Raw genomic sequence first — 14,603 nt, forward strand, 5'->3', positions numbered from 1 at the left:
CTACATGCTTCAGTGTCTTCAGCGTCTTGGTACCCAACAGCCACTGGTATCACTTACCTGTTTGTGACGGTGGAGTTCTGCTCCTTCAGCACAAGCTCCCTTTGCTGCAGGGCCACAATTTGCCTTGAGAGATCATCAGGTGTCCTACACAAAACAAAATAGAAACTTTTAACAAAAATACTTGTTGAAAGACTATGTTCCATATACAATCATAAAAAAGTCTTACAAAAAAAAAAAAAAGATAAAGCAATTGCATCAGTTCAAAACTGCTCCAATTCCCTAAAACAACACAGAGTTGCATCCTCTTCAGAATTCTTAAAAGCCTACTTAATTAAAGCCATTGCTGTATGCTGTAATCATCATCTACCTCGCAGCACCTCACCTCTGTTCACTTCAACCCACAAACCAACTCTAAAGCCACAGAGTCAGCAAGACCAAGAAAATTCTTCAAACCAAAAGGTCTGCGTAAAACCTACACCAGGTGAGCAGAGAGCTTACCACCTGAATGCATACACATTTTCTCTTAACCATACATAAGAATTTGTTTACCAAGCAGGGTTCCCACACATTTCCCAGCGTGCTGACCTCCACATTAGCACTGACTACAGGGCCAAGTATGATGCAAGCCACAGCTCCCCATAGCCCAGGAGCAAGCAAAACCCACCAGTTTCTTGTAATTTCAGCTCTGAAGGGCTCAATCTAACACTAAATTTGGTTTTGAAGTTAGAAGACTTGGGTTCTTTCTACTGGCACATAAATGGAGAACTAAATGATAGCATATGCCAGGAAGTGGAAGACAGTTGGTTCTGCTTGTTCCACAAGGTCTGCAGGAGAAAAAGAATAACAGTAAAAAAGCTTTACAAGAAAAGTCTATAAAGCTATAACCTGATTGAAGCATAGGTTCATCGGCTTCTATCTGCAAGAAGACCTCTGACTCAGATTTTTTTTTTTTTCCCATGAATTAAGGAAATAGATGTTGTCTTTTGACCCTCATTTCTAACCAGAAAATCTAGAAATGAGGAAAGGATAAAGGCAGCTGTCTTAGTGTTGATAAGAAAAAAAGGTTTGTATTTCCCTTTCCACTTCAGCCTCTTCCAAAAAAAAAAAAAAAAAAAAAAAAAAAAAAAAAAAAAAAAAAAAAAAAAAAACCACCAAACAAAACACCAACCAGACAGAATGAACTGGGCATGCTTGGTCTGTTTGGCACAAAGAAGCTGTAAGCAGACACGCTGATTTCAATATGAACAATCTTTGTAGAGTTTAATGCCAAATCAACAAGGCTCTGAAAAATACAATTCTAAGCATCTCAAAATTCACCCAAAATAGCAGATTTATCACATGGATAATATCAGGCATCTCTTTTTTGCCATGTTGAATGCTTTCCCCCAGCACAAGTGTTTGGTTCTTGCATCAATGAAATAGCTGCACAAATTTGTAAATGGCCAGACCAGTATATTTGCCTCGATATTATTCTTATGTTCCCAGAAATTCGTACCATAATGTATTAGGACTCAGACAGAGAACTGAAATTAATCCAGTAGTAAAATGAGATGGTATTATAAAAGCCACAGATTTCTAGTAATGGTAGCTACTGACAGATTTCCAATAAAAAAATCATCCTCAGCTGTTAGGCAATTCAAATCAACAACCAGCCTCCAATCTCAGTTTCAGCAACTGGCAGCGGTAGGTTTGTACTTATTTCTGGAGGATGTTTTACTGGCATTAGATACCTTTTTTTTTTTTTTTTTTTTTAAAGTGAAGTGGCACAGATATAACAGAAAACAAAGACAACGGGCATTAATCCCCTCTAAAAAATTGATTTTGTAAAACTAAACTATGTGACATGACAAGGCACAGACATCCCTTGCATGCAGTGTTACTGAACACCTTTACTGAGGGGTTTCAAAACCTGTTTCTGAGGTCCACTTCCCATCCTGATCACACACAGTTTGGCAAAAGCCAGGTTTACCCAGTTCCAAGCACAGGAATGACACTGCATGCACAACGAAATTAAATCAGATGAGCTTTCCATTTGAAGAGAGTTTGTCAAACTCCCAAATACCATCCAGCCTTCGGTGCTGTAAACAGCCCTCTCATTTCACAAGTTTCTGAACACAATGACACATTAAGAGAGAAATTTGTCAGCATCCCAACATACACTTAACGTGTTCTGGCCTCAGGAGTCTGCCTGATGGGCTAGCTGAGTATAATTTTTGTTAAAGCTCCAGCTATTCCCTATCAAACAGTTGGTACCTTAATTAGTATTAAAAAGTCAAGAAGTCAGCTTTAAGAGAGTCTGACAACACAGCTTACCAGCACCACTATGTGGGGGCAGTTTGAAACCCTGCCCTCACATAAATGTATCCAGGACCCCCTTTGGAAAAGCTGCAAATCCAGTTTGCACCAGCCGTGCAAAATCCAGGGTAGAAAACTATACACTCACTTGATGGCAAGATTCAGGAGCAGCCTGAACGCTGTGCTACGCAATTATAAAGGCAACAGGATGAGCAAATGACAAAATTGGTTTGCAAACAGTGAACATAGATTTTACCCCTGACTTCAGTTCCTTACCCAGAAGCCAAAACACATTTCCTCTGTCCCACCGTCTCAGCCTGACATCGTATTTCCTTTGACAATAACATTCAAGCAAAATCCAAAACCAAACAAATGTGAGCATTTAAGACTAATCTGGAAACAAAGGTGTTTTGTGGGTTTTTTTGGTCTTATATGTTCAAATTAGTCCAGCAAAGCTTAGCAGCAGAGTAAGGCAGTGGAGGTACAGAATTGCTGTTTAGCAAAGCTCTTTGACTTCCTTTGAAGTGCAGATAATTTGAAAAAGAGCAATTTGAGAACAAGAAAAACCTGAAACTGTTCAAATGAAGTGAAAAATTAACTTAATGGAATATGTCCAAGTCACTTTTCTTCACTAAAGGATGTTCAAGCCCCCACTGGCATACTTTTTCACTTTAAACATGGAAAATGGCTTATGTAATATTTTTCTTATGCACACAACCAGCATTTTATTGACACTTGCTATAAAGCTCTGTTGAGCTGTATTAGTTAAGGACCAATTACCATTGAATTATCAACTCTGACAGTTGTTCACTGAGAATGAGCTGTTGAGGTAACATGAAACCATGACGCAAATGAAAAAGTAAAAATTGTATTATTTTTTTAATTTATAATTTATTAGAATGTCAGCTTCTTATTGCTTCTGTAAAGTGCTTCAAACTTCACAGCAAAGGAATAGATTTGATTATAGATAGATATCCGACATTAAATTTTAACTGTGGAAGTACGAGACAGAAGTAAAACTAAATTGAAAAACCAGCCCACATACAACTTTTTTCAGGGGACTAAGTTCTCCATTTTTGTTGTTGTTTTTTTTATAAACTTAAATTTGTTTGGAGCTTCAGAACTAATAATGCATACTAAATTACTCAGAATACCTATTTTTGGAAGTCTCTTGAATTAGCAATTCTCTACATAGTTTTAATTCAGTATGAAATGACACACAGATTTGTGTCTCAACTAAGTCATATTAAACCAAAATGGAACATCCCAGATTTTTGGCACCGCTTTTTAGATGGATCCATAAACTTTTACACCCAAGCACAATTAACTGATAAAGACCAGAGACAGAAATCTTTGCTAAAAAGTGACTAAAGAGAATCAGGCACACAAAGTGAGAGTACACCTGCTTCTTTATCTTCAATCCAAAATAAATTCCTTTTAAAAAAATATATAAAGACATTCTCCTAGAAGTACAGAATCTGGATTTTGTTCCTTATATGCTTTTATATTATACATAAAAAACACAGTAAGATTTTGAAGGTTTCCTCTCCCCAAAAGAACCTTCTCAATTTTTAAAGAACAACTTCTGCTGCTCCTTCAGCAGGACGACAACAGCATCTGAAGAACAAACACAGAACAATAACATGACAACAACAGAAGAATTCTGAAAACACAACTTAGTTATTTTAAATATTTCCGTGTGATTAAAAAGGCTTTGAATATCTCTACCAGTCTGTTCCTGCATGTTTGAAGTGAGTCTCCCAAAGAGCCTTGCTGTATATGTGAGCTCTGCAACTGCTATAACTCCTGTATCTCCGATTTACAGCATCCCTGCTCATTTGTTTAGCTTCACCAGGAATTCCAGAAGTAGCACAGTTCCTGTGATGACTTGCCTTTCAAGAAAGTGCAGCAAACAACAATCATATCAGTACATATAGAGCTCCCAAAATATAGCAGCACAAAGTCCTTAAATTTAATTTGGTCAAACTAAGGCAAAGTTTCGATCAGAAAACTAACCTCACAATACGTCCCTCTCCTCAAACATTTGTCACCTTACTGGTACCATACCTGAGCTCCTCTTCATCGGAGTAAAGGAAAATACTGCCACTAAGATCTGGTGCTCTGAGGGTTAAGTTTCACAATAATACTTCCTTGGCCAAAAAGCCCTATCGAGCTCCAACCCAAGCAGTTACAGCTATTTGTTAATTTTTTAATGCCCACATTCTCCCTTTCTATTGCAAAATGTATTATACTAAACCATATGGTAAGGAATCTGCTACACATATTGTTCACAAAAATAAATGAATTTTCAAAATTTCCTAGGCAATTAGGACACAGTTTGTTGTAACACTTTGATTAAAATGTGTTGAAGAGCAATCATTTGCCTTTATTCTTTCAAATTAAGGTGCCAAAAGCTGTCAAAAAAAAAAAAAAAAAAAGACTAGGGTATACCTTACATTTTCCCCAAAAAATTACATGCTTTATAATTTTATCTAAAAACAAAGCAAATGAAGGATATCTGACGCGTAAATGGAAGCAGTAATTCCCTTCATTTAGAAAAATAAACTTTGTATTTGAACAAGTTATAAGAAGAACTAACAAGAAGAACTTATTTGTAAAACAGCATTGAGCGTTTTGAAACTGGCTTGACAATTCCAGAGACAGTTAATTGATGCCTCTTTTGAAATAGCTGCAAAATTAGCAATTAATCTAATCACCTCATAACTTGAATGGAAAAAGGGGAGAAAATGCTCTTGATTCCAGTCAATATGCTTCTATGGGTTTTAATTAAAAAGTTTTTTTTTCCACTCAAAGTTATTGATATGGCATCACAACTACTGATCCTTCAAGTTTCATTTCTGCTTTAGAAATATATTTAAGAGCTCAAAAAGATCAAATCGACCTCACTTTTGGGGGAGGGAGAAAAAAAAGCACCTTATCATTTGGCTGTCATTTTAATATTCCAGACTTCTTTCTCATTCCTACCGCTGCTCTAATAGCGAGCACAGAACACATCCCTGAAACCTGGTAAGCATACACCTTGCGTAATTGAATGTGGCCTTGCATGTGAGGGGCCTTAACAGGCCTCAGGGAGAAGGAATATTTACACGGAGCAGTATCAAACCTGTTGATTTGAGAGTAAAGATAGCCCCAGTTTGCTGCCTTTTTTTTTTTTTTTTTTTTTTCCTTCATCCAGATGCCAGGTCCTTGCATACTGAACCACAAAGCCTGCAATGTAGAGGTCTGAGACAGGTCACGGTGAAAGAAAAGCAATTTTCTAGAGTTTGATTAAAAAGCATTACGGCATAAGGCAAGTTGCCTTTTTCCTTAGAACACAGCAAATCCAGAGAGTGTTGCCTTTCCAAATGGGACCCAGCTCACACAAATCATCACTGGAGGCTCCTCTTCTCCGGTTCCAATTCAGGGAGAGCAGCAGAGTAAATCTAATTGCCTTCTACCACCGAAGCAGCAGTCACTGGTTTTGCTTGGTTCATTTTCTGCCACTGAAGTTCTGAATCAGCTTGCTGAAATTACACCTTTCAACAAGAAGCTGTTAACCGGCTCAGCTGTCTTCTCATCAAAACATATCCTCAAGCTCTCGCTGAGCTTGCAGTGAGCGATGCAGTCTGCAGGTAACAGCAGCCACCTGGGTAAAGCTACAGGGGGGCTCCAGTGTGAGCCACATGTCTGTCAGCCTGGCTCTCAAAAACAGGTGAGAAGTCAGAGGCTAGCTTTGTTAGAAGAGACTCACTGTCATGTCATTGTTTTTTGGGGGATGGATGAGTAATTGTATGCTAACTCGCAGATTTCTGTCAAGACCAACCTTCATTAAGAGTCAAAACTAACCTAAATGTTAAATAGAAAAAAAGATGTACTGCCTAAGAGGAAAGTACGTAAGTAACAAGGGAAACACAGACTGAACTAGACAAATAGAATAAACTCTGTTGAGCTCTTACTAATGACAAGTGTATCTCCATACGAGTTCGGTTTGTACTGGTACTGACCATGGGGACGTCCTTCAGCTGCTCTGGCATTTCAGCACAAAGCTGACCAATTGCTATGACTGGAGCAAAACATGCTTTGCTCTCCACTCTGTTCAGCTGCCATTCTTTACAAGTACTTTTTTTGCACAGAAGCTAATGATTTGTAGCCTAAATAATGAATAAGAGCTGTATCAACTCAAACTCTTACTTATGCTTGACGTTTCTGAAGCAATCAAAGCAGACTTTGTCAGGTCCTGTTCTTGACTCTCTCCTAAGTCAAAACTAAAAAAACAATCTTTCTGGTGTTATGATACAGATGAAATCAATTCCTCCTTGGAGCATCCATTGCTATGCCTTATCCCAAAGGAAAAAAGGGACAATAGTCCACATATTCCAATCATGCCATAACACAAAAGAATTTTAATTAGGCTTAAATGCAGTTGCACAAAATGAAGCAATTTATAAGGGCAACAATAAGCCATTTAATAATAACCCAAGAAACATAGAGCTTATTTGCAAAGCTATTAAATATTTTGTATCCTATGTTTTTCCAATATAGGAAAACAAACAGTTCTTAAGGTCTTCCCTTTTACCTTTTGTAGGTTACCAGGGAAGCATAACAAGCCTATTGTACTTACTAATCCATAAGAGCCTGTGTCTTTGAAGTTCTTTCAAACCATTGTTTGGTGTGATGAGAGGAAAATCCCTGGTCTCCTGTCAACAAAGAATTCCCAAACCAGCAGCAGCATCTTCTCCAAGTCAGACAGTGCTGTCCAAGGCTCTCCTCTCCATCCCACTCTTCTCTATGTTTGATCACATCTCCTCACTATACAACCTCTTATTAAACAAAACCCAAAAGCCCTACATTAAAGGGGGCAATCTGTAGGTGTTTTACTGTTTCATTCACAAGGCCAATTATAGCCTTGTACTACTTGAGACTCTCAAGATCATTTCTATGGATAACAGTTATTATTGCTTAACTTTTCTCCCCCAAAATGAACACAGATTAAACATCAAACAGCAAGGAAAAAAAAAAACCATGAAACTTCTAAAGCACAGTTTAGGTATATACTGTCAGTAGCACAGAAGCAGTCAAGTTTGGAGTGATCATAAAGGATTTTCAGAAGTGGCTGTTGCTGCTCTCATACCACAGCAGATATCAGCATCATCTTTGCAATTAAATGGTTTTTTTCAATTTGCAATTTAATTTATTAAATGTAATTACATATTAATGATGATGCTGAAAAGCAATTTCTGTAGCGTATAATTTTGAACCTATTGCCCTTAAGATTTCAAACAAACTGTAAATACATTTAATAACGTAATGTTTATTTTAGTACAGAAGCAAAAGCTATTTTAATTTTCTTACCCATCGTGTACTTAATTTGAGAAAAAATGGGTAAAACAAAAATAATGTGATGAAATACACAAAATAACTTAATTTAGGAAGCCATAACTAAGGAATTTTTCCCTGTAGTTTCCATTTGTCAATCGAACTGGAACAAATGGAGGATAGTATGAACTGTTTGCTGGGAGGAGGAATAAGGCTTCATAAGACAAGGGGAATGTCAGGCTAAGAACAGAATTAGAATAAATAATTTGTATTCTTTTCCAACTACGCGTGCATCCTAAGATTTTCAAGATATCTGGATAATTTTAAGTAGCCATATGCAAAAAAAAAAAAAAAAATCTGAAAAACAGACTGAAATATGATGATAGGCTCATTGGAAACGAATTCTGAAAATGGAGATGCAGTATATTTTAGAGAGATAACATGCAATTGAGGATCATTAGAAACCTCCAAGAAGATTCCAGGCCAACTGCTGTGCTTACACGAGGCTGGGAAAGTGTCCTGACAGCCTAACTAAAAACAATAAATGGAATTTCCAAAGGGCCAGACACTGACATGACACAGACACTCTTTGTAAAGTTCATGTCAGTGGAAAGAAGCTAGTTCAGAAACTTGCTCCTCACCAAGCTGAGGGCCAGTAGGGATGGCTGGTTCCAATGGAAGGGTCTCAGCTAGAAAAAAACTCCTCAGCCTTCAAATTAGTTAGAAACGTTTATGCAAAAACAGATTGTGTCAGAAGTTCTCGCATACTTCTGTTGAATCTCTGCTAGTCCTAGCACGCCAAGTTATTTCCAAGGCGTTTGTAGACACTTGGACCAGCTGAGAAACCCCAGGCATCAGAGCTTCTTTTCAAGGAGGAAAGAAAATACACATATCAAACATACCCTTCTGGCATAACTTCCATGTATATGGAAATTAACAACACGAAGATATTTTTATAGATAACCAGGGCTTCTCTCCGATAGCAAAAGGAGAGAAATACTGTACCTAGGACTGGGTACTGACAATGTGTATTTGACTGCTTTAACAGATTTCACTAAATTGACGGTCTTCTTTTGACACTTCTCTGAAATATCCTTGCAGAATACTAATTCATGTAAGAAATTCTCCAATTGTTTTCAACAACTTTATTGCTCAGTATTTCCCAGACCCTCATCAGCTGCAAATACGAGCCAGCAGTGACACAAAATCCCTCACGTTGAGGAAGAGGAGATACTCGTTATGACTGCCTACTAGTCCTTGTGACAGCCTAGGCTGTGTTTTCAGCTCCATTTTATATCAGTGGGATTTGACATCCCATATATTATTTTCATTTACATCTGATTACAATCACACACCTCTTCCGTCTCACAGCAGGAATACCATTTTAAACTGCAACTTTAAACCACAGTAAGAGTTATTTTAACTTTTTTTTTTTCTTTTAATATCATCCAATAATATCAGTCAGGTGAATTTATGGTGACAGTTTTAGAAAGGATGAAGAACATACTGCTTAGATGTTCAGCTGGAGTGTTATTCTTTTAGACAGAAAGCTAAGGTTAAACCTATTTCTTCGATTAATTAAAAACTACCCAAACCTCAAGCAAATATTTTTTCAAAGCTTTTCACAGCAGATGTCTTACCTCTGGCAGAAGCAGAGAGTGAAACAACCTGGTTTCAGCAAGCTTGTGATGTTAAAAAAACATTACTGAAGAACAGAAAACACACGGCTTATAAATTACTATATTTATCACAAGAAGAATCAATAGTGGAAGAAGTAGAAAATGCTCAGGGAAGGTGCTTGCATTGTCAGTAGCAGCATATTGCTGCAAGTTATTTGTATAAACATGGTATAAAAGGCATCAGCTACCACTAAGGCTCCCTTCATGGTGGATATATCACACATAATATACAGGTTTGGAGAAATGTAGATTCCTACTCTCCAAAACAGACCAAAGGAAGGCCTAAAGTTTAGATCTAAGACACCAAGTTTAAGCAATCTGACTCAAGACACCCCTGAAAAAAAAAATCTCTAATTTAATCACAATAAAAGAAAATTTAACCCCCTGTTAACTTTAAATGATCAACCACAAGAGCTGTACCCTAAAACTTGGTTACTTAAACTGTAAAGCAGCCATGCATCAGTATGCAACGCTACTTTGATGAGTGCCATACTAATAAGTTAATCCTGAGACATGAGTTTAAATCCCAGCTTTTTGCTGAGCCTAGCCTCACACTCAGCTATGGCATCATCTCCCAGTGCCTCCCATCAAGTTTTCACCCCTCAGAGCCTGCTGCTCAGGTACGAGGTTTACCAACCCCATAAGCACGTGAGCTCACGATCTGTAACCCCTAGCATCCACCTCAGGCCTCCTCGCTTAATGAAGCACAGCCCTCACCCAGCTGTCCACAAGCCAGCAAGCGAGCTTAACTTCAGGAAAATGAATTGCATGCGTCCCCAGACACATGTAAATAAAATGAAGAAATTTCAGATTTACAGTGCTGCCTTCAAACCCTCTCCCCCAGCTCAGGGAGGATTAAAAAGGACTTCAAAGAAGCCTGAGTTCCAATTAAAACAGTGTGACCACCCCAGGGACGTAAAAATATTCCTCTGATTAGTGAGATGCGCTCTTTGAACTGTTTAGCTAAAAAAAGCTTTCAGAACTTTAAACAAATGCAGTAATTCTCTCTCGTACTTTTTTTTTTTTTTTTTTTGAAAGTTTCTAAAAAATTTAACATTCAAAGTGAAGGACAAACAACATTTCAGACCAAAAGTTTTATGGAAGCTCATCCATACATCAGCTCCAGACAGCTAATGCAAACATGAGACTTACCAAGACCTAAACAGCAAGGTCCCAGTGCAAACCAGTTGCCACAAGTCATTAGAACAGAAGAGCACCAGTGTCACTGTTGCTACAGAGGAATTAAGCAATGATTTAAGTAAAAACAAACAAACAAAAACATAAACAACTCTCACTATGCTTCACATTAAAACAATAAGTAAAAACAGCATGCCTTTCCATCAAATCTGCATTCCCCAAAAACTGAGTTGAATTACATACTCTGAAAGTTTTAGCACCAAGAAGAACGATGACCACAAGAACAAATGCTGGGAAAATAACTGAGTCCTCGAACATACCAAAGCAGTCAGCGCTAAGTGGATATAATAAACCTGCTTGTGAAAGCCAAACCCCAATCACCACCAGCCATAAATAATGAATAATTCATGTCAGAAGGAAATAGAAGCAGACTTAAAGACTCGTTCATAGAAAGTGGAACTGCTGTAGTGTAATCGCATTAAAGATGTAAACAGAGGCATTTCAGCAATTACTGCTCTCCTTTTGCCAGCTCACTCTCACAAACCAGGACTTGAGCTCAGCTGCCTGCATCAGGCACAGGGTTTGGGGCAGCCAAAAGCAATTATGACTTCCCTGTGTCTTTGCCACAGGCTCCTGCGACGAGGATTAAGATAACGACTGGACTGGTTTCACAGGCACCGACACCATCCTGGCTTACTGCTGTCGTAAAGTTTTAGTCACTTTTAATGCCTGAGGCTACGAGGGGAAGCACTAATAAAATTAAATGATAAACAGTTTCTAAAAGGTGAAATACATTCACAGAAGAGAGCTACCTATTCTCTCCATAAGGAGAAGCAATCTAACATCCCATCATCTAACTTCTGCATCCTTCCTTTCATGCATGTTTAATTAAGATCTCACTTCATCATGCTGTACAATACCACATATGAGACTATCACAGCCAGTTACTTTTTCTTTAGCAAATGGGCATTACAGAACCAACCAGCTAACAATAAAAGTTAAAAATCACTGAGGTCTTCTTAATGCCTACCCCTCTGAAGATCTCTCCCTAACTCTACCTGGACGTGCAGCTTCCAGGTCCTGCTCATTGCTGGCGTGACTGCAGTTTGTACAACAGCTCCGTGCTCCAAGGCAGATGAGATATTCCTAACTCCTCAGATTCCTCTCGAGCTTGTTTGGGAAGATCATAGGATGGCTCAGGCTGGAAGGAACCTTAAAGACCATCTAGTTCCAACCTCCCTGCCATAGGCAGAGATACTGCAAAGCATCTATAACCAGTCTAAATGGGAGTTCTATTTATATTTATTATATTTATATCAGTAAATTATATAGATCTGACAATAAGCGTCTACTTTGAACAAGAGATGCAATGAACAAACAAATGAAAGCAGCAGCCATTAAGCCACAAAATTTGAAGTCACTGTTGCAAAGCTGCCTCAGTTAGCTTCTTTCTCCCTAAGCTTTTCTGAATTCTCAAGTTTTTGTTTTGTTTTTAATTTACTTCAACCATTTTGGTTTATAACTTGAGCCTTTGCTAGCTAAAAGTATTCTCCAGTCGTAGCTCATTCCTCCTTTCTCCACTGAGCCACAGCTTCCCTAAGCTTCCCGCTTGAGAAGCATCTCAAAGAAACAGGGCCAGAATTCTGCGCTGCCTACAGAACTCGATACCTCCACCATGTTCCATACGTAACCTTTGCAAAATCAGGATTAAAATGAAATCACAAAGGCATATGGAAAATAAGTCTCTCAAAAGTAACTTTGCCAATGCTACAGAACAGTGAGCTCCATATGAAACACATACTCTTTGCAGTCGTGTGTAAAGTGCAGGATTTCCAAGCTGCCACACCTTCTTTCTACCAAATTCATTAGAATTTTTGCCAGAAAATTAAAAAAAAGTCTGCAGACAGCACAAGACAGAGAGAAGACATTCTTAAAATTGTGTGACTAATGTTTATGCAGTGCAAAGAGCTCTTTATAACTCTGGGTAAGAAAAAAAAAGACCACAACCAAAAAAAAAAAGGCCATTTTTTCTTCCCCACCAAGTTCTACCTTTCACGTCAGCAGATGACCTTTTCAAACAGTATCAGAATAACACAGCATCAGCAGCATGTGCCTTCATGCAAAATCTGCAGCTCTCTGCATGGGCATTTTGCTTTCTATCACACCTCCTTCAAAGAGCAGAATTTGGACAAGCAAGTACTTTCTCCACTGGCACTCATTTTCCCATAGAGAGAGACATTCAAAATCCTGAAGTAATGGGCACAATTACTGGAGTGAGAGATTCAAATACATCCTACAAACTCTGCTTCAAACCCAGGGAAGTACATAAACTATCAGAAGTCCCATGTGCACATTTACCTGAGCTTGTACAGTGATCCACTTTTTTTTTTTTTTTTTTTTAAATTGGGCTTAGAAGAAATGCCCAAACATATAGTTTCTCAGAAAGCAGAAGGGAGGGCTACCTATTGGTTGTGTATCAGGGTACTTTGGAAAAGAAGGGGAGGAATATCAGTGCTGAAACAAGTGCTGCCACCCCAGACATCCTCCCTTCAGAAAGCAGAAAGGCTTTAAGTACATGAAACCAGCTCAACTGTGTAGTTACCCTCTAAAATGCCATCAGTTACCTAAATTGGGCTGTGTGGCAGAGAGGAATAAAAATGAGGCAGGGTCAAACCACCTCTAGAATTAATTTGAGGGGGGGAAAGGGTAAATTTCAAAAGTGGAAGGGGTTTTATCCCTGCCTTCCCTTACTCTCCTGCAGTCGTCATGGCCCAAAGAGACGGCAGCAGAGGATTCCATTAATAAATATATTTCAACTTCCTTTTTAATGGTGTTAAAAATGTATGCAAATCCATTCATAATTAGGTTTAAAAATTCCATTTCATGGGCTAATCAGACTTCAAAAAACTCAATTTTAGTTTTAATCAGATTTTAACAAGGATATTAAGTCCATTTCGTTCAGAAGAGGGAGAAACGGTGAATTTAACACAAAATGTATTCAAGCTTAGCCCTGGGAGATAATTAAATAAAATTAATTTGGCAAGGGTTGTCTGTAAATGGAAACGCTCCAGACAGCAGAGCATGTTTCTGAAGGAAACAAAAGCAGTTCGTTACTGTACAAACAGATACAAAGCTTATTGTGCAGACAGGAGGGAACTGCAGCTCTGCCACAACAGCAAGGCAGCCCAGGCCCTCACGCTGCCTCCAACACGCAGGAGCCTGTGGAGGAGAAGGCAGTTATTCCCTAGAAGTGGAAAATGCAGGGTGCAACAGATACAGATCTAATGATCCCAAATCATCAGGTACAGAACGGCGAGAGACAGTTCCTTAAATCATGAGATGCTGCAGTCAAGGCAATCAGTGAGGTTGCTGTCAGGCATCATTTTGTCAAATCCCATGTAGTGGTGGAGTCCCTGTACTACAGGTCTGAATCTCAGCTTCATACCAGAGGCATCTCAGACAATACCCACGGACTGATATGGGTCTTAAAACTCTGGTAACTGTCTGATATTTCAGTTCTGAAGGACCAAATACTTCGTAGTCCCTGCACACCCTCACACCTCTTTCATACCTCTCCTTCCCCTGGAACCGTGCCCATTTTCAAATCTCATGGCACCTCCTCGCATCCTCTTGACCTCAATTCTCATGGCAATTCATCTCTGCCTTGCTCTTGGTCACTAATGATTCCTTTCTAGCTGCCTTACCTTGCCCTTTTTCTCTCATTATCTTTTTTGGATCAGCACATTGGCCCAGGGAACGTCTTGTGCTTCCTTATGGAGCAACACAAGTGCGTGGGATTATACAAATATGGACAACATAACTTGTGAAAAATATTAACGTTAATACATATGGGTAAATGCCCAGATGACAGATGCAGATCACAAACGACTAACTCTGCCTCGCTATAGTTTGCACAGTCGAGTCCTTCAGCCTTATGCAGGACTTTTGTACCCAGTGTTAAGCATCAGCTTAACCAGCTCCTCAAAAAACTAGCATATGATTATGTCAAACACATCAGCATCTGTCAATCTCAGGCAGAGAAGTGCAGATCTTATTACCAGATTTGTCTGGCATTTAACTACTAACATCATATGGTGAAAGTCAATTGTGACAGACACTTAACCAACACACATCATAAAATAAACCAGAAGAGTTGACTAAGGCAAAGTTACGGGT

At 38.7% G+C, this 14,603-nt stretch overlaps 1 protein-coding gene across 1 annotated transcript in view; it reads right to left on the minus strand.

Annotated features, from left to right (window-relative positions):
* The window catches only part of MAD1L1 (mitotic arrest deficient 1 like 1), a 354,917-nt gene that overhangs the window by 309,887 nt on the left and 30,427 nt on the right, over positions 1 to 14,603 (minus strand). Inside the window, exon 10 of the mRNA XM_084296309.1 lies at positions 58 to 144. Within this exon, the coding sequence (XP_084152435.1) occupies positions 58 to 144 (87 nt within the window). The remainder of the gene's footprint in view (positions 1 to 57; positions 145 to 14,603) is intronic.

The sequence above is a fragment of the Netta rufina genome, assembly GCF_964035555.1.
Source record: "Netta rufina genome assembly, chromosome: 15".
In the NCBI taxonomy this organism is placed as follows: domain Eukaryota; kingdom Metazoa; phylum Chordata; class Aves; order Anseriformes; family Anatidae; genus Netta; species Netta rufina.